Here is a 21,818-nt window from a genome sequence, read left to right as displayed (position 1 = left end):
AGCATAAGCAGAAGTCAGACAAGTTCCTTACCAGTAGAGGCATCAATCACTACTGGGGAACTGCGTGCGTTCTCATTCAGAGTGTAAAGGTAGATCTTGTAGTCATTGCCAGGCTGTAAGCCTAAAATGAAGTTGAAACATAAATGTTAGTAATCTGAGGAAGAACTCAGTGTACCTCCTGATATGATCCTGGAAGCACCTGTATCTGCAGAAGCTACTCACTTACCAGTAATAGTGTAAGTCCTAACATCAGGGCTGATGGTCCTTTGAATGGGGTTCTGCCCGCTCGCTGGGACAGCATCAATTTGGAAGCCAGTGATGGTCTCAGTCTTGGTTCTCCAGGTTATGGTGATGGTTGTCTCAGTGGCATCTGTCACACGAGCCCTGCGAGGGGGACTAACATCTGCACCAGAAGGAAAAGGTCTCCTGTCAGTACATGGAGGACTCTGAATCTCACCAGCTAAGTGCTTCTGAAAGCCTTTGCTGGAGCTTTGTACCAAGCCCTAATTCTGACGCAGTAGGATCTCAGCCTCTGCACCCAGCACAGTACCAACTGGTCATTTTTGAAAGGTTCACTACTTACTTTCAAGAGTGGTGACCACCCCTTGGGCTGGTCGGCTGGTCAGAGAGTCCTTCAGGGCATACACACTCACTTCATACTTGGTTGCTACCTAGAATGGACAGTTACACCCTGTTATCAGAAGGAGCAGGCACAGCAGGAAATACTCCTGCCCTCATTCAGAGTTTGGCAGAGTCACGTTTCTCAATCACCAGTCACTGAAGTGTGAAACCTTAAAATAATTGAAATCAGTGAAGGATTGATGGGATAATTCTAATTATTTCCAGCTGTAACAAAAGAGTAGACATGGGCCTTGCTGATAACACCAGTAGTGCACATGTGCACATACAGGAGCAGATGAAATCCTGGAAGAAGCTTATTTGTCATCTCTCATTTTAAAATCAGTGCTTTAAAGCTGATTCTCTGGAAAAACCTACTTTACCTCCTGTTTATCCTGCGGTTAATGGATGCCATTTGCTATGATAAGGTGTTCTTGCTGTGAAGAGAATGGTGGAAGTTACAGCATGGTCTTTCGTCCTTGTCTGCATCAGACCAGGAGCCCACTTAGAGAAGAATGTTTTTTTAAGGCTCATTTTTGAAAATGATTCATAAAACTCCTTAAAAACATATCAGTAGCTTTTTAAGATAGCAGGAACCATAAAAAGCAGTGATTTTCAGCTTTTTCCAGTTGAGGAACTTCTGAAATGTTTCCAGTGGAGAAGAAGGCTATATAGCAAATTTAAGCCTACTCACAAAAGACTTGCATTTTGTACTTATATTTTACAGATGTCTTAAAAATAGGCAAAAGACTGCCAGAGCTCCCATATCACAGCTTGAAAACCTCTGCATTAGATCAGCTTATCTGACCTCTTTTGTGAAAGATGAGTAAAAGTATTTTACTGGGTTACTGTTGATTGTGAACCCGATAATTTCCATCTCATTAAGGCATCCAGTCTGTGCTCAATGAGGAGAGGAAAAGAATACAGATTCAGCAGGCCAACTCCTTGCCTTTTAAAATCTATGGTAACACGTATTTAAAGTCTGAGTAGCCATCAGCTTCAGGTTTTCCTAACATCTTCCCACAACATGGTCTGCATTACACAGATAAAAGAGTTACCATTAATCCAGACACGACAGCAGATGTACTGTCTGGAGAAAGGTTGATTTCTTTCATAGGACCAGTCTTTTCTTTGGGGTTTACTCTGACTCGGTAGCCAGTGAGGCGAACGTTTGGTGCATTCCAGTTGACAGTAAGACTGGTGGGGGTCACCTGAGTAAACTTCAGGTTTGTTGGAGGTGGAATTGCTGAAAAAATCCATATTGGCACATGGTTAGTTTAAAGAAAACCATCTTGGATAAAACAACATTTTGTCCTAAACATGAGACAGGTTTAAGCTCAAAATAGATGGGCAGAAAAGTGGTGTGTCTCCTGCAGACACAGGCACAAAGCTCCGTGCAAGGAGACAAGGAATTCAGGAAGAGGTGCTCAAATCTACAGTAATACTTTCCAGCAGAAATAATAAGGTCTTGATGCTTCAGCCCTGAAGTTAGCTGAGTAACAACGCTTGCTGTGATATAAGTTGAAGGCTTTGGGAGGTGCTTAAATCTGCAGTAGGCCAGTCTGTTTAATTCTGCTTTTCATCATACAGCCGATAGTTCAGTCCTGCTTCACTTGCCTGTTTCTGTTCATTTCTAACATAGGATGGATGATTTACAAAAGTAAGTAGGAAGCAGGCTCAGGAATTGCAAAGAGAATATAAAAATACTGCAAATGCAGAGGGGAAGCATTTTACAGCCACTTATACAAGTGTAAATTACTACACAGAGAGCAAGGCAATGGAAAAGCAGAGCTATGGTGGCCATAAGGCTCATCACATAAGAGCCTGTTCATGAGCGAATGTATCTGATTGATGTCTTTGAAAACAAATGTTTACATAAAAAGGAGCATCCATTGAAACATTTTCTTGCCTTACGGTTGATAATCCTTCGGCTGTAAACAAGGGAAATATACACTATTACCATAATGCCCACTATTAGCATGTTGCTGTGAAGTTCTCTAATTTTATAGAGCGGAAATATAAGGTAATTCTTCCTTGTTGCTTTCCTCAAAGCTCAATCTAAAGCTCTAGAGAGTCAATGGAAAGTCTTGAATGACTTCAAATACGCTTTTGAAGAGCCCACAAAGGGTAAACCAGAGACCGGGGTTTAAAAATGACTATATTTGCATTTCTGGCAGGTAGTCAGTCAGCTGTTTCAATCATTATAGCACTTAGCTTCAGTTTAGCATAACAATCTGTACACTAGGAATCACTGTCTTCATTACACCCCTGGAATTATAATGCTAACTTTTCAACCACAAATGTACAGAAGACCTTTATTACAGAGGTGATACCTTTGCCGTAAGGACATGTCTGGTAATGCTGGAAGATCTGCAATGGATTCTATATTGCTGGAAATAATTTTATCAGCTTCCTTTTCCTTTTTGACAAAGAAATTTGAAATGTATTCTACATGGAATTGGATGAGACTGGCACATAAGGGACTCTCCTGACTGGAGTATGTCCTTTCCTTGTGGAGGTGATGCGAGCAGAGGCATGGGCATGCACAAGGGCTGTAGTCCTTAGGGTAGTGCCAGTGAAAGATCCCTGTGAGACCTGAGAGTTAGGCAGTCTCCTAGCCCTTCATGCTCCTTTTGCTCCATCCAACAGTGAGGACCTTGGGGAATGAAAGCTGCCTTGATCTTTTTGTTATTGGTAACTGCTTCTGCTTGCAGGTGCCCCACATCCTGAAGACAAGAGCATTGTGAGAGGGTGGTTCACCATAAATTAGGCTCTGTGAGTAGAGACCAGACATTAGTGATCCACTTGAGGACCAAGACAAGGCTATGAAGTGACATTCTTTCTTCCTCTAGAATCTGCTCCTTCAATCCTGCCAATCTTTCCTGCGTTCCCTAACTTCCCTAATGTGCATATAGGCTGAATTTGCTTGCAGCCAGCTCTCCAGCACCAAGTAAGCCATCTCTCAAGAGCAATCACATCCCCTCAGCTGCCCCTGGGGCTTCCCCAGCACAGAGTTGCACATGGAAGTACACTTTACCCAACAGGGCAGAAGCCACTGCTGCCATGGCCTACTGGGTGGTGTAGTTAAAGGTGTACCTGTGGACTGGGTCCCAGTGAGGGGCAGGCTCTCCATGTCATCGTATATGGCAACGATATTGATAGTGTACTCAGAACCTGGCCTGAGGCCATGCAGCTCAGCAGTGTCTTCTTCGCCACCTGGGGCCGGCAATAGCTCATGGATTCCATCCTCAGGGCTTGAGTAGGTCACCCTGTACCTGGTGACTTGCCCCTGCGGGCTTTCCCAAGCAATTTTGATGGAATCAACATCCACCTCAGTGAATGTTAGTCCTTTAGGGCGGTCAATGTCTGTTAGGCAAATTAACGGGAAGAGGTTATGTGATAAAAAGCAGATTGTGGGTGAGGAAAATAAAAAGCACTTCTATTACATGCAAAGCAGTTTTCGGTTTTGCGCGAGAGTGGGGGGACTTGATTCTCCTCTGTGCTTGCACCTTGCACACATGCTTACACTGTGCTGAATGAGGCTGAGAGCCTGCAGGTGCCAGGCAGCAGGAAGGCTACCATGGCCTTGGTAAAAAAAACCAACGCATTAATACTTTCAAAGCAGCCAGGCCACCAATCCTTACCTATATTTGAATGCCATTAGCACTAAACCCCTTTCAAACAACTCTTGCAGCATTGAGCTACCTTCAAGTGGTCAACAGAAAAAAGGGAAGTGGGAATTTTAAGCCCTGTTTCTACCATCAGAGCCAGTAACTGGTTTCTAGTGCTAAAGGTCACCAGTCAAACCATCTGCCTTGGGAAGTTTGGTTTCATGCTGCATTTGCTTTTCACTACTGTAAGCTGCTGCAAAGCACCAGTCCAAGGAGAATCAGTCCCGCTGTTTTCTTTCATAAATTAATATCCAATTAACACATTCACCAAGAAAGCAAATTGCTCAGTATATTATAGTTTCAAATCAGCTAGAAACAAACTTTTTAGCTTCATATTGAGTGCAAAGGGAATGTCCATAGGTGCAACTGGGTGATATGCACGCTTCCTACTTTGATCAGTTCATCAGCTTTTCCTAGCAAGGTGGGAGCTCAGTGCTGGACAGCAAGGTAAGTGAGCCTTGTTCCACAGGAGTGGCTACCACAGAGCTATACCCATTTGTTACACAAAAGGTGAGGTTCTGGCATATCATTTTTATATTGGATCCCAATTATGCTTTTCTAGAGGATTTCAACTCTTTTATTTGCCATGTTATATTAGTTCATCTTCTAGTTGGCAAAGGTGATTTTTGTCCAGGAATTGATGTGGACCCTATTCCCAAGCTCTTTTTGTCTTTAGGGCAATTCTGTAAGTATTTGGGGCTGAGCTGTGGTGTTGAATACCAGCCCGAGCAAGGGAATAACATGCATCAAAATCCCTATCCCAAAGGTGTCCCTGAAAAAGGCACTTGACATCAGGGATACTCCTCTGAGTTACATGTTCCCTCTTGCCTTCTCTTTGTAGCCAGTAATCACCTTTGCCACCTAGCTCCAGAAAGATCTTTGCACATTTTTTCCCACTGATTGGCTGATGGCAAACAAAACCCCAAAAGACTTTGTGGCTTTAGTGAAAGAAAATCAGAAGCACAGCATTTTGAGGGGGTGAGGAACTGCATTTTGCCACTGTTTGAGGTAAGGAAACTGCGTTTTTTTGCCAGCATCTGCAATTTAGGTGCATGGTACTTATCACAGGGCAGAGACCACTTTGCATTCTCCTGGAGACTAGGCAGCTGCCCCTTGCTTTCACTGGGAATGTGATACTGCATGGTAGAAACCAATAGATAACACTTGTTTTGTTACCGTGAAGTGAAATACATACTGGTGACAGCTGTCTCTACCAAGGGGAGGCTCTCTCCGTTCTGATTCTGAGCGTAGACACTGACCATGTACTCAACTGTGGGCTGCAGACCTTCAATAGTGACCTGTGTTTGATCTGGCAGGAAAGAACAACATTAGTCCATCAGAGCTGGCCTCTAAGTAGCCTTGAATGAAGGGCCTGTATAAGCCATACCATGAATAAACATCATTAAACAAGATGGGATTGACATATCAAGTTTGCCTTTTGCTTGCACTATGCTTCTCTGCCAGTGCACAACACTGCATCTGCAATTTGTACCTGTTTGAAAGTCCCCCAGCTAAAAGGGCAGGTCAGCACAGTAGTAAAAATAAAGCAAGAGAAGACCAGCTTTCATCATTTTCTGGGTTAAGTCTGACCATTAACCCAACTGCATCCCTAGAGTGCTAATCACTGCTGATCCTACAAAATACACTGTGCTCTTGAGAGCAACCTGAGAGCTGACTTGGCAAGCCTTATGGTAATGAGGCCAAGGCTGCAGCCTGTGTGACCGAGTCCAGGCAATGAGCAAGGGCCACATTATGGGACCTTCAAAAGGGTTTCAGAGGAAGCTTCGCTGGGTGCTAGAAAATCCAATGGCATTTCTTTGAAATCCAGGTGCCTTTCAGAGATACTGAGGGTTCCAAAGCAAACCTTCGCGGTATGCAAAACTTTCAGGGTAAAAATTTGTCTTAGCTTCTCCTGAATGAGACCCATCTGAAGTCAGCAGGATTCGAGCATCAAGCATGTACCTAGTGCCTGACAGTACTGATTCTGGTGGCCACATCTTTCATTCTTTACAGATCTTGCTCTTACCTGCAGGGACATTTTTAGTTTTTGTGGGCCCATGTCCTTTCTTGGGGACAGCTGTCACACGATACCCTGTGACTGGGGATGTCGAAGGAAGCCATCTGATGCTGATACTGTTGTCCTGAACATCGGTAACTTGCATCTGGGATGGTGTGTCTATTTCTGGGCAACAAAAAAAGGTTTTTTTGAGCATGTTGGTACAGGGAATCCTCCCCCCACTCTTGCCTCCTTTCTGAATTTTAGTCTGCTTTTCCTTTCCTAGCTGTGCTTCTTGGAACAGCAAACAAACGTTGCTACTTATTTATCCCTCATGATAGCCCGGAGCAAAAGAGCCTTAACCAAGATGTGTGGGTGACTGACTTCGTATCAATATTAGCTGAGGATTTTTGTTGTTTTAAAGGATACTAAATGCCTTTATCCACAGCTGCAGAAGGAGTAGGATTAGGCTATATCCAGATGAGGAGTGAGATGACAGTCCTGGCATTAGAAAGCCAGGTCTCATCAGGATCACATAATATGACAGTGTGCCTCAAGCACCAGAGTTAGTTAAGCCAAGAGTGGTCCCATCATAAGAGAGGCAAACAGGATTTCCACTCTGAAATAAGCAGTCAAACATTGCTTGTATCCCCACCAGGACTCCACAGGGTGTCTCTCCACCAAAAGTTCAAGTCCACAGAAGAACCCCTTCTATGTCATGCCATTATCATGCTGGGGCACCACAATACCAGCAGGTCAAAGGAGGTGATCCTGCCCCTCTACTCATGAGACCTCACTTGGAGCACTGTGTACAGTTCCGGTGTCCTCAGCATAAAAAGGACATGGAACTGTTGGAACAAGTCCAGAGGAGGGCCACGAGGATGATCAGGGGATTGGAGCACCTCCCACACAAAGTCAGGCTGAGAGAGTTGGGGCTGTTCAGCCTGGAGAAGAGAAGGCTGCGTGGAGACCTTAGAGCAATCTTCCAGCATCTAAAGGGGGCTACAAGGATGCTGGGGAGGGACTCTTCATCAGGGACTATAGTGACAGGACGAGGGGTAACGGGTTAAAACTTAAACAGGGGAAGTTTAGATTGGATATAAGGAAGAAGTTCTTTACTGTAAGGGTGGTGAGGCACTGGAATGGGTTGCCAAGGCAAGTTGTGAATGTTCCATCCCTGGTGATGTTAAGGCCAGGCTGGACAGAACCTTGGATGACATGGTTTAGAGCGAGGTGTCCCTGCCCATGGCAGGGGGGTTGGAACTAGATGATCCTTTCCAACCCTAACTATTCTATGATTCTATGATACACAGCTCCACTGAAAGTGATGGGCTTACAATATAGCCCACGATTTGTAAAAGAAACCAGGGATCAGTGATAAAAATTTATGGGGATAATTGAACATAGGCTGTAGGGGGGTTTGTGTGTTTTGTTTAAACAGGTCTCACCTGTTTTGTAGGTAACAGTGACTGGCTTGCTACTGGCAGGGCTGTCTCCACGGCCAGTTACAGCATACACGGTGATGGTGTAGTCCACACCAGGTTTGAGGCCAGTGATGGTAGCAGTAGACATAGTGCCAGGCACTGTAAACTCCTGCACAGGGCTGCTTCCACCTAAGAAGGGTTGGGTGGAAAAAGAAATATAATGGATCTCTAAATTCTACATTTTAAATCATTACCAAAACCAGGATAATCCTATACGCATCATTCATTGAAGACAGAGCCCTGTTGATTTCAATGGTTGTTAGGTGTAAGTCTTTTTCAGACCAATCCAAAGAAAAGAATGAAATATGTACAGAGAACTACTTCTAAATGTCTGGAATGCTCCAGATACTCTCTCTTTTTGGTAGACAGAAAGTGATTTGCTCTCCTTTAAAAACAAACAGCACCTACATTTTACAATCTTCTCTAAATATGCTGCAAGAATCTCAGAGATACAAGAGGTTTTTGTCTGCTACAGTCAAACCTGCCTTTGCTATTTGCTGTGGCTCTCTAATGGCCTCAGAATAGAATTTCTGTTCTGTGATTGGCCGTAGCAGCCTAGCCTCACCTGTTTCACCATAAGTGATCCGGTAGTATCTGACTGTCACTGCAGGGGCATCCCAGGAAATCACAAGGCTGGTTGGGCTGGTGGGGGTCACTTCCAGGTCCCTTGGAACATCAGACACTAGAAACAGAGAATTGAGAGAGTTTAAATGCAGTTAACATACACCAGTCAAATATTCCATCTATCATACTCCTCTGCTACTCATCTCCCTTGCTTTTAGCCCAGTGCACACACCTCTACAAGTGATGTACCTGGTTAAAATCCATCCAGTACTGGACTAGATGTAATGAAAAAAGTCTGCTGGCCCTAAAGACATCCAACTTGATCTGAAAGTAGCATAGTTTCTTGCCATTTTCTGAATAAGGCCCTACGTCAGTATCATAGACACTTCCTCATAAGCAAAGTTTTACTAGCTGGTAGGGAATATCTGGTTCAAGAGCAATTACTTTGCTAGAGGACACCAAAATTCCTCATGGCAACTTTTAGCCAGTGCTTTCTCAAGGCTTACCTGTTGTTTGTTGGCCGACCAAAGGCAAGCTCTCTTCTCTGCCATTGATGGCAATGATGCTGACCACATACTCAGTCCCTGGAAGCAGGTTTGTAAGGGTGATGGAGTTCCGTGAGGGAGGCACACGGTCCTCTTTGGGTCTGCCAGCACCATGCTCTGGGTGATGCCGGATTTTGTAGCCTGTAATGGTTGCACGAGGAGCAATCCAGTGCACGGTGAAGGAATTAGCAGTTATATCCGAGAAGTCAAGGCCAGTTGGGGAATCAAGAGCTGGGTATTTCAAAGAGATAAGAGACTGAGCTCAGCCAAACTACTGGTCATCATGATCACTAACATATTTCATTATGCTCGATACTAGAGCGCTACCAGATCCTAAGCTAAATGCTATTTAGCCATAGAAATAAATAAGTATGTGTTAATGATCAAAGGGAGATAAACAACAACTGAAACACAACTGTAGGAAAAGAAAGCATGGCACACACAAACGCAACATAAACAATGCACATGAGCATGCTCTATTACACAGTTATGAAACACAAAAGACTGAGTGATAGATATGACAGGCTCTGCCTGGCTGGTTCTCAGGCAGACACCATAAGTATGTTCACACCAGGTGCTCTGTTTAAAACCAACAGAAGTTCTGGCCCTCAGGCATAAAGAAATGCTAAACTTGCTAGTGTTTCCCAAGAGGTTCATCTGCCTTGCTCTTTCATATCTAACTGGCGACCCACCAATGAGGTGGCAATACACAAGAGCAAGCAACAAAGTCCCATAAACGAATGCTTACTGGATGGCATTAATCTTACATGTGTTTCAACGTGCATCTAAGTACCTGTTTTCTGGATTCCAGACAAAGGTGCACTTTCATGTTGCTCAGAAACACTGTAGACTCTCACCAGGTATTCAGTACCAGGAAGCAGATCTGTGGAATTTGAGAGAAATTAAAGTACAGATATCTTTCTTTACTAATAGCTAGAAGTCATTCAGTCTACACAATTTTAACTCTTTCTTAAGGGAGAGATTCAGGTTTGACTTGACAGAAGATCTGAGCCTCCAGGACAGACAAAAATTTAAATTAGTTCTTTTTGTGGAATTATGGTTGCTTACAATGTTTTAGCTTGAGGGAGCATGGTGTCCTATATCATTGCTTCATCAGTTTGTGGAGACAGGCTAGAAGCAAGTAGATTTCCACAAGGTCCCTTCTAGTTATCTAGTAGTTTAGTTATGCACCAAGCCAAAGCTTTAGTTGATATAAAGTGGAATAGGGTCAAGGATTTCCAACACAGCTATTCTAACTCAGATAAACTTCAGATCTGGCCTCTTATTTTGAAAGTGGGTATTGACTCTCACTCAACTCAACCTACCTGAGTCTAGGATGGATTAAAAAAAAGAGACTTCAAATGCAAAAGCTGGAGCTTTTGCACCAGCAAAAATTAATGTCAGCTTTTCGAAAATGCCCAATGTTCTGTTGCCATGTCCTGTAAGGTTACAAACAGTGTTTATTTTCTGGTCCCGAGCATACAAAGCCAAAGGAGCAATGACCTTTTGCACATTCTGATCTGCTCCTGAGCCTCTGCACTGCAAGTCCTTGACATTTCTGGCAAACCAGGTGAGTAATAGGTATTTACTCTTAATACCTAACCAGGCTGCAAATCCATGCAATTGACTCACAGCCTGATTCATCACTGTCCTTGGATTGATAGGAAAAAATGTTCCTGCAGTTTGGCTTTAACTTGGGTAAAGCACGTGGCCAAACCCCATTTAGTGTGAGTTAGTAGGAGGCTACTTCAACATTAGCTTACATCAGCTGAGAATTTGGCCAGTTGTACTTACAGTAAGCAATCTTTTTTTTTTTGCGCCATCTTATGTGATATACAAGGGGCCTCTTTAAATTTGTAGGTAACCTACTTACTTGTTAAGATCACCATGTTATCCGAGGGTGAAATTGTCAGCTCTGCAACATCTTCGTCCTTCTTCACAGGTGAGTAGCGCACCAAGAAGCTGCTCAGCACGATGGAAGTTGGTGCAGTCCAAGTCACTCTCATAGTATCAGGCCCCACATTAGTGAAGCGGAGATCAGTGGGAGGAGGCACAGCTACATGGCAAATAACAGATCTCTTAGTTCTGTGATTCATAAAAGCTGATCAAGATGTATGTTCAGGGAATCAGCATCTCATGCATATCAAACTACTGGGTCATATCCATGCAAACAGACTTCTAAACTACGTTCAGTTCTACTGTAGTTAAAAATATGTCTATACTACTGTCAGGTTCCTTTAACCTCTTGGCAATTCCTGATACTTGAAATACACCCTGTGGGACTAATTTGAAAACAAGATAGCAAGTTTAAGTAACATGCTTCTTGCAGCTACATTTCATATTACAGATGTGGAAGCCATGAGAGGTTTAAAGTCACCATACAGCAGCTTACAGATGGAGAAGTCATCTCATCTAGAATTCATACATGCGCACATAGGAGAGGAGAAGGTATATCACTAATTTCCTATAGCTCTACTTCTACTCATGTCAAAGGATTTACAGCCTTAACCACAATAGGATTTCATGCAAGAACCAGTTTTCAGCTTGCCTTCTGCTCATGCACTAGAGACACCTTTGACGGCATGGCATGGCTGTCAATGGCTTGTACACAGGGAGTGGCCATTCCATTTCACCTGCATCCTTTGGGGCATTGTGGAAAGAGTGGAGCCACCACTGAAACAGGCTGCTGGAAGCTCAAATAGCTACCGAGACGGGAGGGTGTCTGCTGAGCTGCTTCACCCTTCGCAAGCTTACTTTGGGGAATCACAGTTTCATAGTCTGGTGAATATACAGCTCATGCTTCAGGCTCTTGATTCCAGCTAGATCCCAGAAATATGAATAGCAGACAGTGAATGTGTCTGACAAGTCTGCAGCCATTCACAGTGTTAAACACCTCAAATTGGAAATAGCACCTATCCATCCCCAGTTGCCATTTAGCAAAAGGAGCGAGCTGAGTCTTCCTGGCTTCCCTGCAGTGAGTGGCTCGATTCCTCTTTGGACAAAGCCCCATCCTCCTGACAGCCAGTGACAGCATGAAACACCGTTCGCATCACGAAACACAAGTTTGCAAGATTCACCCGTTTGCTGTGTCAGAGTGGTAGGGGCGCTCTCTCCACCATTAATGAGTGTGATTACACTGATGTCGTAATCAATGCCCGGCTCCAAGCCTGTCACTGTGTAGTATCCTACTGAGGAGTCCACAAAGTCTTCAAAAATAGGGACACTCTCTCCTGCCGCAACTACTGTGATGCGGTAGCCAATAATGGTGGAGGCATTTAACGGGGTCCACCTCAGGCCGATGCTTGAGTCAGTTATGTCAACAAAGCTTAGGTCAGTGAGTTGGGGCACCTCTAATGAGTTAAAGAGCAAATGGGAAAGGCAAAGACATACAGAGGCAAAAGAAAGATAAGGGAGAAAAAAAGCAGTGTTCATCACTCTTAACATTGACAAAACATTAGAAGCAACTGCGGTGATTTGCAGAATTTCTCATAGGGTTTGGGGGAAAAGGAGGAGGTTTTGGTGGGTTTTGGTTTGTGGGGCTTTTTTTCTTCTTTTTGTATTGTGCCCTTCAATGCAGTCTCCAACTGCCTCCCTGAGCAGACAGAAGCTGAAACTCCAACCCCCTGAGACAATGCATTGCCGCTTTAGACACACGGTTTTCATAAAAACCTGTAAGAGGCACTTAATTTGCAACAAATTTACTTAGAGCAACAATGAGCCATAATGACCACTCTTTTTTCTGATGAAAATAGAAACAGGAAAAACATACCTCTTTTTTTTTTTTTTTTTTGTGCAGGTAGAAAACAAGAGATCAAAGTCTATTAACATATAAATAAAACAACTCATCTGAAACAACTGTTGATTTACCCTCTAGAATTTCTGTCTTGCTCAAATGGCAAGTCTAACTTCTATCATAAACCATATCAATCTATTTAAATCAGATTTCACTCTCAGCTGGTGAGAACCATCACAAAGCTTCAGGGTAGATCATCCACTACCTGAACTATTCACACTGGACTCGGGGGAAAAGTCTCAAATCCCTGTAACAGTTTGAGGATCTGGCCCAGAATTCCTTATGTTCTCCTTACCACTGACTGCTGCAATATATGTGCAAAAACAGACGATATGGAACAGTGAATAATTAAATACTTCCTCAGAGAGATGGCAAATGGTTTAAAATAAGCATTAGATGGAAAGTATTCTGTAAGTGACAATGTTCTTATATTCAGAGGTTATGCCCAGCACATGATGTGGCCAACAGGCTGACTTGATTTGTTGGCTGAATTGTTCAAAATCTCTGAACTGAGCACTGAGCACTCAGCAAGGATCCTCTTTCATAACCTAGATATTGTCTAAATTTCTGTATGACAAACAAGCACAGCTGTGACTGTTTTCCCTATCCATATTATTCCTATTAGCAAAGCTGTTCTTTTCCTGCATGTTAGGACCAACAGAATTGGGCAGGGAGCAGGGAAAGTTAGATGCCTCTTTAACTGACAATGGCCAAACCCTCAGTTGCTCAAGTCAATTGACTGGTATTGATTTAAGTCACAAGATTTGGATGTGGAACTTTAGCAGGGTGATCCTGAAATCAGTGGGAGCTTATGCATGCTCTTTCTCACTCAGGATCAGACACCCAAAGGTGAGTCAAGGATGCATGACTCAGTATCCATTCTCTTGGATTATTATGAGTTAGCTTCAAAAGGAATTATGGGACTAATAATTCCAAAGGCCTGCCTTTAATAACAGTGGTTATTTCAATTTTAATGTCCTTCTGTGGAAAGACATACTTTACACAAGAGATGCAAAAAAAAAAAAAAAGCCACTTTTCTGTAAAATCATTGTTTATCCACATGGAATGCGTGTACCATATCACCTGCAAAGAGTGCTAAAAGCCAGACGTACATCCTTAGCTTTCCCCCACTAGAAGATGGTAAAGGGCCAAAGCTATTACTGCTTTAATTATGCAGTATCACAGTATTCGTTCGCCCCCAGGGAGCATACAGCACTTCAGTGAAGCACAGAAATTTTAAAGCAGTGTTATAAAAGCAAGCAAACACAGTAGCTGGCATCATTTCAGGGCTCAGCAGAAACAAAAACAAACAAACAAAGCCCTCACAAAGGAAAATGAAATGAAACCATTTGGGGAGATGCATATTGATTTTGCTACTGTGGCTACAAAGGTGGTTTCTGCAATCATCACAGTATGTAACGTGAGGTGGCACACACCACTTTGTGTCCCAGAATTGCTACAGTGATGGAACTTTCAGTCTTGGTTTTCCTCTCCATTGTGCTGAAGTGATCTTCCACCACTTTTGCTGCCAAAATTTCTCCTGTGCTGCTTCCCACTCTTATCTCTCTTCACCTACTTCTCTTTTCCACCTGCTGTACTCCAGATGTTAGGGCACTTCAGAGCCACGTTAAATCTCTGTGCCATTCCAGCTCAGTGTACTGATAAAACAGACCCATCTCTTTACCACCACCCTGTTGACAGACAGTGTAGGCTGCCCATGCAGAGAAGTAAATGGGTATAAAAACTGCTCTGTCATATGCTAGTACATGGCTATTCTGCGTCTTAAGACTATATATAAGCCCTCTGCCATCAGACTAATATTTGAGTTCTGCAATACAGAGCTCTCGGGCTCAGCAATTTGACTTTTGAGTAGCTAAAACTGATGTTCATCCTTTCATTACCTTGTGTGATGGTTTCAGAGATGGGGATACTCTCCTGGTTGTCCTTGACTGAGTAAACACTGACATTGTACTCCACACCAGGGTTTAGGTTTTCAAAGGTGCAGGTGGTCTGATCTGCACCTACTACTTCTTCCAAGGTAGAGCCCTGCTGCCCATTGGTAGGAGAAGTGGTCACTCGGTATCCACTGATGCCTGAAATACAGATATACCAGTATGCAGTAATCTCATGATGTATTTATTTACGTCAGGTCTCAGTATAAACAACTGAAGCAAACACATTACATTCTGTGTAAAGACAGGCTGAGAGAGATGGGCTTGTTCAGCCTGGAGAAGAGAAGACTCAAGGGAGTTCTTAGAGCAGTCTTCCAGTACCTAGAGGCCTACAGGAAATCTGGAGAGAGACTTTTTACAAGAGCATGTAGCGACAGGACAAGGGGTAATAGTTTTAACTTGGCTATTAACTAGAGGGGAGATTGAGATGAGCTCTTAGGCAGAAGTTCTTCCCTGTGAGGGTGCTGAGGCCCTGGCACAGGTTGCTCAGAGAAGCTGTGGCTGCTCCATCCCTGGCAGTGGTCAAAGCCATGTTGGATGGGGCTTGGAATAACAGCTCTAGTGGAAGACATCCTGTAGCAGGGGGTTGGAACTTCAAAGCTCACTTAGTCCAACCCACTGCAATGATCATGGACATCTTCAACTAGATCACGTTGCCGAGAACTGCATCATATCCTTAATATATTCAAATATATGTAAAGTTTTCCTTAAATTACAGCATGCTTCTCATTAAAGTCTCCTTAATGACTTGCAGATCACCACAGAACAAATGCTGGCATTCTGACACAACAGAAGGTTTGAGTATAGTGCAAGTTGACATAGTTACCTGGAGTTGTGCTTCTATCCCAAGAGACTATCAGGATCCCAGTATCAGGATTGGGCTCCAGGCGCAGGTTGGTTGGTGGAGACAGTGCTGCAAGCATTAAGACAAATGGGTTATTTGTGGCACTGAGAATCATGCTAGCTCCCTTGCGTCCCTTCTCCCTACCTTTTATCCTCACCCTTCAAAATGACTTAAAAATATTATTCTCAAGTTATGACCCTGCACTGCATAAGCTAGTGCTATTGTCACCTATGCATCAAAAAGAAAAACACCCTCCAAACCATGACAGGAGGAAAAGACTAGAACTGAGTTCCAGAAGACAGCACAAGGGCGCACAAGGGAAACAAGTAGAAGAAGGAATAATTGTGGAAAAGCAAATGTGTCATACGTGTAGTCACTCTCCTGATGATTGGAGTCTCTCTCTCCTGGCCGTCCATCAGGACTGTGAGGTTGTAGGTGTACTCCACTCCAGGGGTCAGGCCAGATATCACAATGCTGCCAGAATCAGAGATGACTTCCCGAGGAGCCTCTCCACCTTGGCTTGGGCGCACACCCAGCTGCAGAGAAGCAGAAAGTTTGCTTTCCAGTCTGAAATAATCCTAATTCTAGCTAACTATCATCATCCTGACTTACCCAATATGAGTATCATAGGCCCTTATGCTGAATGCCAACTGTTCACCCTGTATCCTTTTTTTAGATGTCCCACTGAGGAACTCAACCTGAAGCCCAGCTGAGACACTTGCATTGACTTCTGTAACCTAGACCTGCTCCCTGTAAACAGCATGTGTTTTGTACTTTGTGCTGTCTTCAATGCAGTCCACAGTAAACAGCTTTAATCTGCCCTTCCTATCACGATGAAGCAAGAGAAAGAAACACAAGATCAATCCTCCTACCTTGAAACCAATCCTTGGGGCAGGTGTCCAGGTGATGACAATAGAAGTCTCAGTCACTTCTGTGTTAAAAGGAGGAACAGAGCCAGCAGGCTGATCTGTGAAGTGAATTGACAGAGTTGGAATCTTGCTGCTGTGGTGGTAGCTAGAAAACCTGACCTACAGCAGTTCAAACGGCAAGGGGTATGTGATAGGTGCTCAACTATATTATTTCTAAAAATCCAGTGATTTGCAAGAGGTCTGACAGGTGACTTCTTTCTGCTGCTGGATTTGATCAACCCAGTACACAACTGGCAGTGCTTTTGTTGTTCCTAAGAAAAAGGAAAATATTGAACTGGGCCTCATGATTCCTATATGCATCCAACCCCAAGAATTTGAGGAATATTGGTTTTGGCATGATATCTAAAGAGTTCCTCAAACCCCAGCTTTTTTTCCTTCACCCACCATATGCCAGTTGATCAGCAGAACACTACACCCTTGTCTGTCATCCAGCTGTCCCAGTTAGGACCATCTTATTCCTCACCAACAGCTTCAACGCTTTTGAAGTCAGCAGAGTGAAAAGGAGCTCAAAGTCTGTCTGAGGAATTTGTGGTCTCATTGATATCTTCCAGGAGCATCACACAGAAGCCAAAGCCTTTGTGTACCCCAGAATGAGTCAGAATAACTCCACCGAGTTTAATCTGCATTGACCTCACTATCAATGAAGAGACCTGCTTTATTAATCTATAGTCTTGAACTGGACTGGTTTCATTCAGATAAGCCCAATTTTGAAGGCAATATTAATCTATGATACCAAATCATATCTTGAGAAATATTTGTAGATAAGGCTGCCTGTTAATAAAAAAAGAATCTTGCCAGTGTTAACAGTGTTACTCTGATTAGAAGTTTGAACCCTTTCACATTGTTCTAAAAGAAACCACATTGTCTTTTGAAAAGAGGATGTGGTTCTGGGCTTGGATGGCTTTGAATTTTGATACTTTATATGATGGCTCCATCATTTTTTAAACAGTGAATGTATTTGTTCTTTCTATATGTACATGTGGGTTCTTAATGGAACTTCTTTTCCTCTCTAAATTTGCTCAGGATTTTTTCCAACCCAGCAGCACATGTGACTGAAATAAAGAAGCAAAATGCTAGAAAACAATGTTTGTATCAGTTTTGTAACTACAGTTGAGCTGGTATGGTTGGATTTGAGAAACAATTGCTTTCAACTTTATTCAGATGACAGACTAATTATTCCTTGCCCAGTTTAAGGCTGCTGTTCCCTTTCCTTGATTCCTTGTTTTTGTTTGCCAAAACCAAACAACTGGAAAGATCAAGTAAAACCAAATTTCTTTGTTATTCAGTTAAACAAAACCTGAAGTACCAGTAGTTAGTAGTTTCCCTTTTGTCTTTAATGACCGAAAAAGCTGAAATAAATTTGCACTAAAAGCTTTTTAGTGCAAATTACTATCTTTTATCCTGACAAATAGTTCAGAAAGAAGAACAAGGAATATTTCCCAAGCGGTTCTACCGGAATGGTACTTCAAAAGGCTTCTTCTGTAAACCAATTCACAATAGACACTTTCAGCGCAAATTTTGAAGGAGGGCCAGTGTTAAGGAAGAGGAGTCTGTCGTACTTACAAGTTGTGAAGACTCCAGTTTCTCTGGCACTTTGCAAGTCATCTTTAACTGCCACAAGGTACACAGTGTACTCAGTGCCAGGCTGCAAGTTCCTGAGAAGATACTTGGTGGCAGATGGTCCTACATTGTAGGTCCTTGGTTGACCTCCTCTTGTGGGACCTGCAGTCAACCGGTATCCTGTGATCACAGCGCGGGGGCGCATCCACAACACTAACACTGAATGTTCCGTGGTATTGAGAAATCTCAGGTTGGTGGGGGCATCGAGCTCTGGGGAAGAAAAAAAGCATAATAGGAATCAATTTCCCAGTTGAATCTGTACTTCACCCCTACTTACAAGGCAGTCCATTACCATAAAAAAAAACACAGGTACACAATGAGGTTGTTGAGACTGTATTTCTCAGTCAGGGTGTTAGTGCAACAGTAGGGAAGAGAGAAGGTAGGAACCAGGACAGATCTGTTAATCACAGAGTCATGGAATGGTTTGAAAAGGGCCTTAAGATCATATAGTTCCAACCCCTGCCATGGGCAGGGATACCTCACATTAGACCATGTTGCCCAACGCTCTGCCCAGCCTGGCCTCTAATACTGCCAGGGGTGGAGCATTTACCACTTCTTTGGGCAGCCTGTGCCAGAGCCTCATCACCCTTACAGTAAAGAACTTCTTCCTTACATCTAACCTGAACTTCCCCAGTTTCAGTTTGAACCCATTCTCCCTTCTGCTATTGCTACAGTCCCTGATGAAGAGTCCCTCCCCAGCATCCCTGTAGCTCCCTTCAGACACTAGAAGCTGCTACGAGGTCTCCACGTAGCCTTCTCTTCACCCAGCTGAACAGCCCCAACTTTCTCAGCCTGTTTGCATACAGAAGGTGTTCCAGGCCCTGATCATCCTCGTGGCCCTCCTCTGGACTTGCTCCAACAGCTACATGTCCTTTTTATGTTGATAGACGTGAAATTACTACATCCATGCCTCAGCGCCACCCAGTAGTACGCTGGACGAGGAAGATCTGTGTGTTCCTGGCTGTGCTGATTTGGGTGGTTGCCATATGTGCCATCCCATGGGAAGTGAACCTAACAGCTGAGGCAAGACAGATGAACCCAAGCACACTTGGGAATTTCAATAGTTTCTCATGAATGCTGAGCATTTTTTAAAGCTCAGCTCAGTTCAGACTTGTCAGCATAAGCACAGAAACCCAACTTTAGCCCTTTTTCATTAAGATTTATTCTTTTCAATCCTTGCCCAGCCCTATTCCCTGCCCTCTCAAAATCCCTTCCCAAAACAAAATACCCCCAAGTTGGTCATTTTCATGTAAAAATAAAGAAGAGTCAGCGACTTTCAGCAGAAAACCAGTCCCCAGATCTACTAAAAAACAATCATACTCTGGAACTGACTATCCAACAATTCCAAGCATGCTCATCTCTCCCTCGGGACCCAGGCAACCACTCTTAGCAGGCTTCCTCCCCTTTTTATCACTGCCCCTGGGAAGCTGCTGAAACTGATAACCCAGCAAACTACATAAACAGAAGGCTGAAGCAACACAGCTTCTTCAGCACTTACACTGGAGTCCAGTGAACAGTGGAGATGTCACTACCTTTGGCTGAGACAAGATGAGGCTCAGAGGGGGAAAGACACCTAAGCAATTTGTCCTGTACAGCAGGTGGGACTGCAGCGAAGAGTTTATAGCATCCATGTGGGAAGTTTTCCATTTTCCTTAGGTCCCAATTCTACGTTGAAATTAATTGCTCTTTTTTGATGGCAAACCCACCATTTTTAGTTCTCCCCCTGAGTAACTAACATTGTTGTGATAAAAAATCATGTTTTCCTCACTGTCCCAGTAATTCAGTGGGAGTTTTTGTCCCTTTTGTTCTCTCCCCAGTTGTTTACTCACACTAAATCCAAAACACAGTATTGTATCAGCTACTAGGAAGAATATTGACTCTATCCCAGCCAAAACCAGGATAGGAGAGAGGGTAAAGGAAGTAAGGACTTCCTTCTTTCACCACTTGCAAAGATGGAGGAGATAACAGTTCTAACAGGCAAAGGATGAGTATGACCCTCCTTAGGCCCATCTCCAACCCACAGGCTGAGAGTCAACTTTATAGCTTCTTGGTACTTAACATCTGTATTAAGTCTCATCTGACAAGGATTTTATCTTCCACCAATTTGTAGCCTGCAGTCAGTTCCTTTCTGCACAATTTAATTTGCCAGCTCTATTAGGCTTTTATCACTTCCTCTCCCCATAGTAAAGGAAAAAGGGGAAGATTAAAAAGCCACACACACACTCAGAGTTTATTTGTAGACTGTTTTTTAACGGAAGGCCAAAAAGAGAAGCACATTTACACCGTGGGAAGAGACTTTTGCTTCAGGGTTTTCCTTGGGAACTCTGACTGATTTCTGTTTCCCAGGACTTTCGATTACAGGATGCAATTTATGTGAATGCTTTCTGAAATGTGGTTTAGGCAAAGCAGTTAAGCGGATGATCACAGCCTATGGAAAATGATTCCGGACATTTGTAACTAGCCCTGTGCTGTCTGAATCAAATGTCTGTGCTCCAATGTACAACTCTGTGTGTGGACTTTCAGAAGGACTCTACACATAGCCAAGGCTCCTGAAAACAACCACTTAAAATTACAGATCTAACTGGGAACTGAGCTCTTCTTGTTCTAAAAGCTTCCAAAGGAGTCCAGTCTCCTAAACTGTACCCTTGCTTTTGAAAGCCTCACTTGAAAGAGGAGGGAAGGCACTCACACAGATACTTATGTCAAAGGGCGAACATAAGGACCCCATTGTCCCTGCATAGTCAAGGGATGGTAAGAGGTAGAGGCACTATTCACAGCTCCTGACTTTATGGATGTAAGTAAGTAGCATTTCTCAAACAGCATGGCTATACTCATAGATTATCCCATTTCCTTCCCTTCCCTCTCATCTCTGTAAGAGATGGCCTGGATTCTCTGGAGTTGCTCTCTTTACTGAAAAATGCCACGGCAGCAGCAGACATCCATAGCTGAATTTTGGTCTTTTGAATAATGTGACCCAGTCAAAGAACACCACAAACACCAAGTCACCCTTCTACTGCCCAATAAACAGGCTCTGTCCAAGTGAACCACTTCTCAGCTTCTGTCTGATCTGTCTCTTTTCAATCAAAAATGGAGATAAGCACCCAAACCCATGCTAAATTCCTCTTCTTCTATCTGAAAGCCTATATCTTGCCCAACCACTGCTTCTTTCTTCTCTGCACTTCTGCAGAACAAAAATCAATGTCTAACATTTGTGTACTGTGGTTGTCACTTGCCTCACACTGGTGGATGCTGCACTGCCACTAGATCATTAACAGCTGGGTTCTGAGAGACCCTGCATAGCACTTCCTGAAAAACATATGCTCCCATGGGTCCTGTCAACAGTCCATTGAAGTCACTGCAAATCATTTCCCCAGGTTCCACTGGGATAATAGTGACATTTCTGGGGTGATAAGACAGCCTGTGGAAAGCCAGGCCTGACCTGGCAAACTGAAAAGCAGTCCTTTTAATGACCAGGCTTGCCCTTACATGTGCATGCAGAACTCCTGCTGCTAACAGTGGAGCCAAATAGGTATGCAGCTGTCAGAAAGGAGATAAGGATTTTCAGAGCAGTCTCAGCAAGGCTCTTAAGTCATGTTGAAATCTGCCCTAAAGTATCCTCACAAAGAGAAAAAAAAAAGCAATCAAAGGCTGAGATCTGTGCTGTAAAGAACTGCAGGGTCCATCAATTCTCAGTGAGTAATAAAAAAGTTGAATTCCAGCCACACAAAATTGTTTTAAAGTGCCATGAGAGTTAAACTCCCATTGGAAAGCCCTGGAGGAGGATAAATCTGCTGAAGAGATC

The 21,818-nt window shown here is 43.4% G+C and overlaps 1 protein-coding gene across 4 annotated transcripts in view; it reads right to left on the bottom strand.

Annotated features, from left to right (window-relative positions):
- FN1 (fibronectin 1) overlaps window positions 1–21,818 on the bottom strand; it is a 54,674-nt gene that overhangs the window by 9,315 nt on the left and 23,541 nt on the right. For 2 of the 4 annotated variants that reach the window (XM_061348047.1, XM_061348045.1), the window contains exons 20-36: window positions 17,960–18,226; window positions 16,340–16,434; window positions 15,835–16,003; window positions 15,450–15,536; window positions 14,573–14,764; window positions 10,752–10,934; window positions 9,672–9,761; window positions 8,840–9,109; window positions 8,335–8,451; window positions 7,734–7,898; window positions 6,316–6,471; window positions 5,485–5,598; window positions 3,715–3,984; window positions 1,677–1,864; window positions 584–671; window positions 227–403; window positions 32–121 (exon numbers count right to left, since the gene is read on the bottom strand). In XM_061348047.1, the coding sequence (XP_061204031.1) occupies window positions 32–121; window positions 227–403; window positions 584–671; window positions 1,677–1,864; window positions 3,715–3,984; window positions 5,485–5,598; window positions 6,316–6,471; window positions 7,734–7,898; window positions 8,335–8,451; window positions 8,840–9,109; window positions 9,672–9,761; window positions 10,752–10,934; window positions 14,573–14,764; window positions 15,450–15,536; window positions 15,835–16,003; window positions 16,340–16,434; window positions 17,960–18,226 (2,718 nt within the window). Of the gene's footprint in view, window positions 1–31; window positions 122–226; window positions 404–583; window positions 672–1,676; window positions 1,865–3,714; window positions 3,985–5,484; window positions 5,599–6,315; window positions 6,472–7,733; window positions 7,899–8,334; window positions 8,452–8,839; window positions 9,110–9,671; window positions 9,762–10,751; window positions 10,935–11,955; window positions 12,229–14,572; window positions 14,765–15,449; window positions 15,537–15,834; window positions 16,004–16,339; window positions 16,435–17,959; window positions 18,227–21,818 lie in introns of all 4 variants that reach the window. The other 2 variants (XM_061348049.1, XM_061348048.1) reach the window with 2 other exon arrangements.

The sequence above is a fragment of the Neopsephotus bourkii genome, unplaced genomic scaffold, assembly GCF_033783945.1.
Source record: "Neopsephotus bourkii isolate Nb327-2 ecotype Australia unplaced genomic scaffold, CSIRO-AGI_Nbou_v1 NB_335, whole genome shotgun sequence".
Classification (NCBI taxonomy): Eukaryota; Metazoa; Chordata; class Aves; order Psittaciformes; family Psittacidae; genus Neopsephotus; species Neopsephotus bourkii.
The sequence above is the reverse complement of the archived record's forward strand: the minus strand, read 5'-3'. Positions and strand labels throughout refer to the sequence as shown.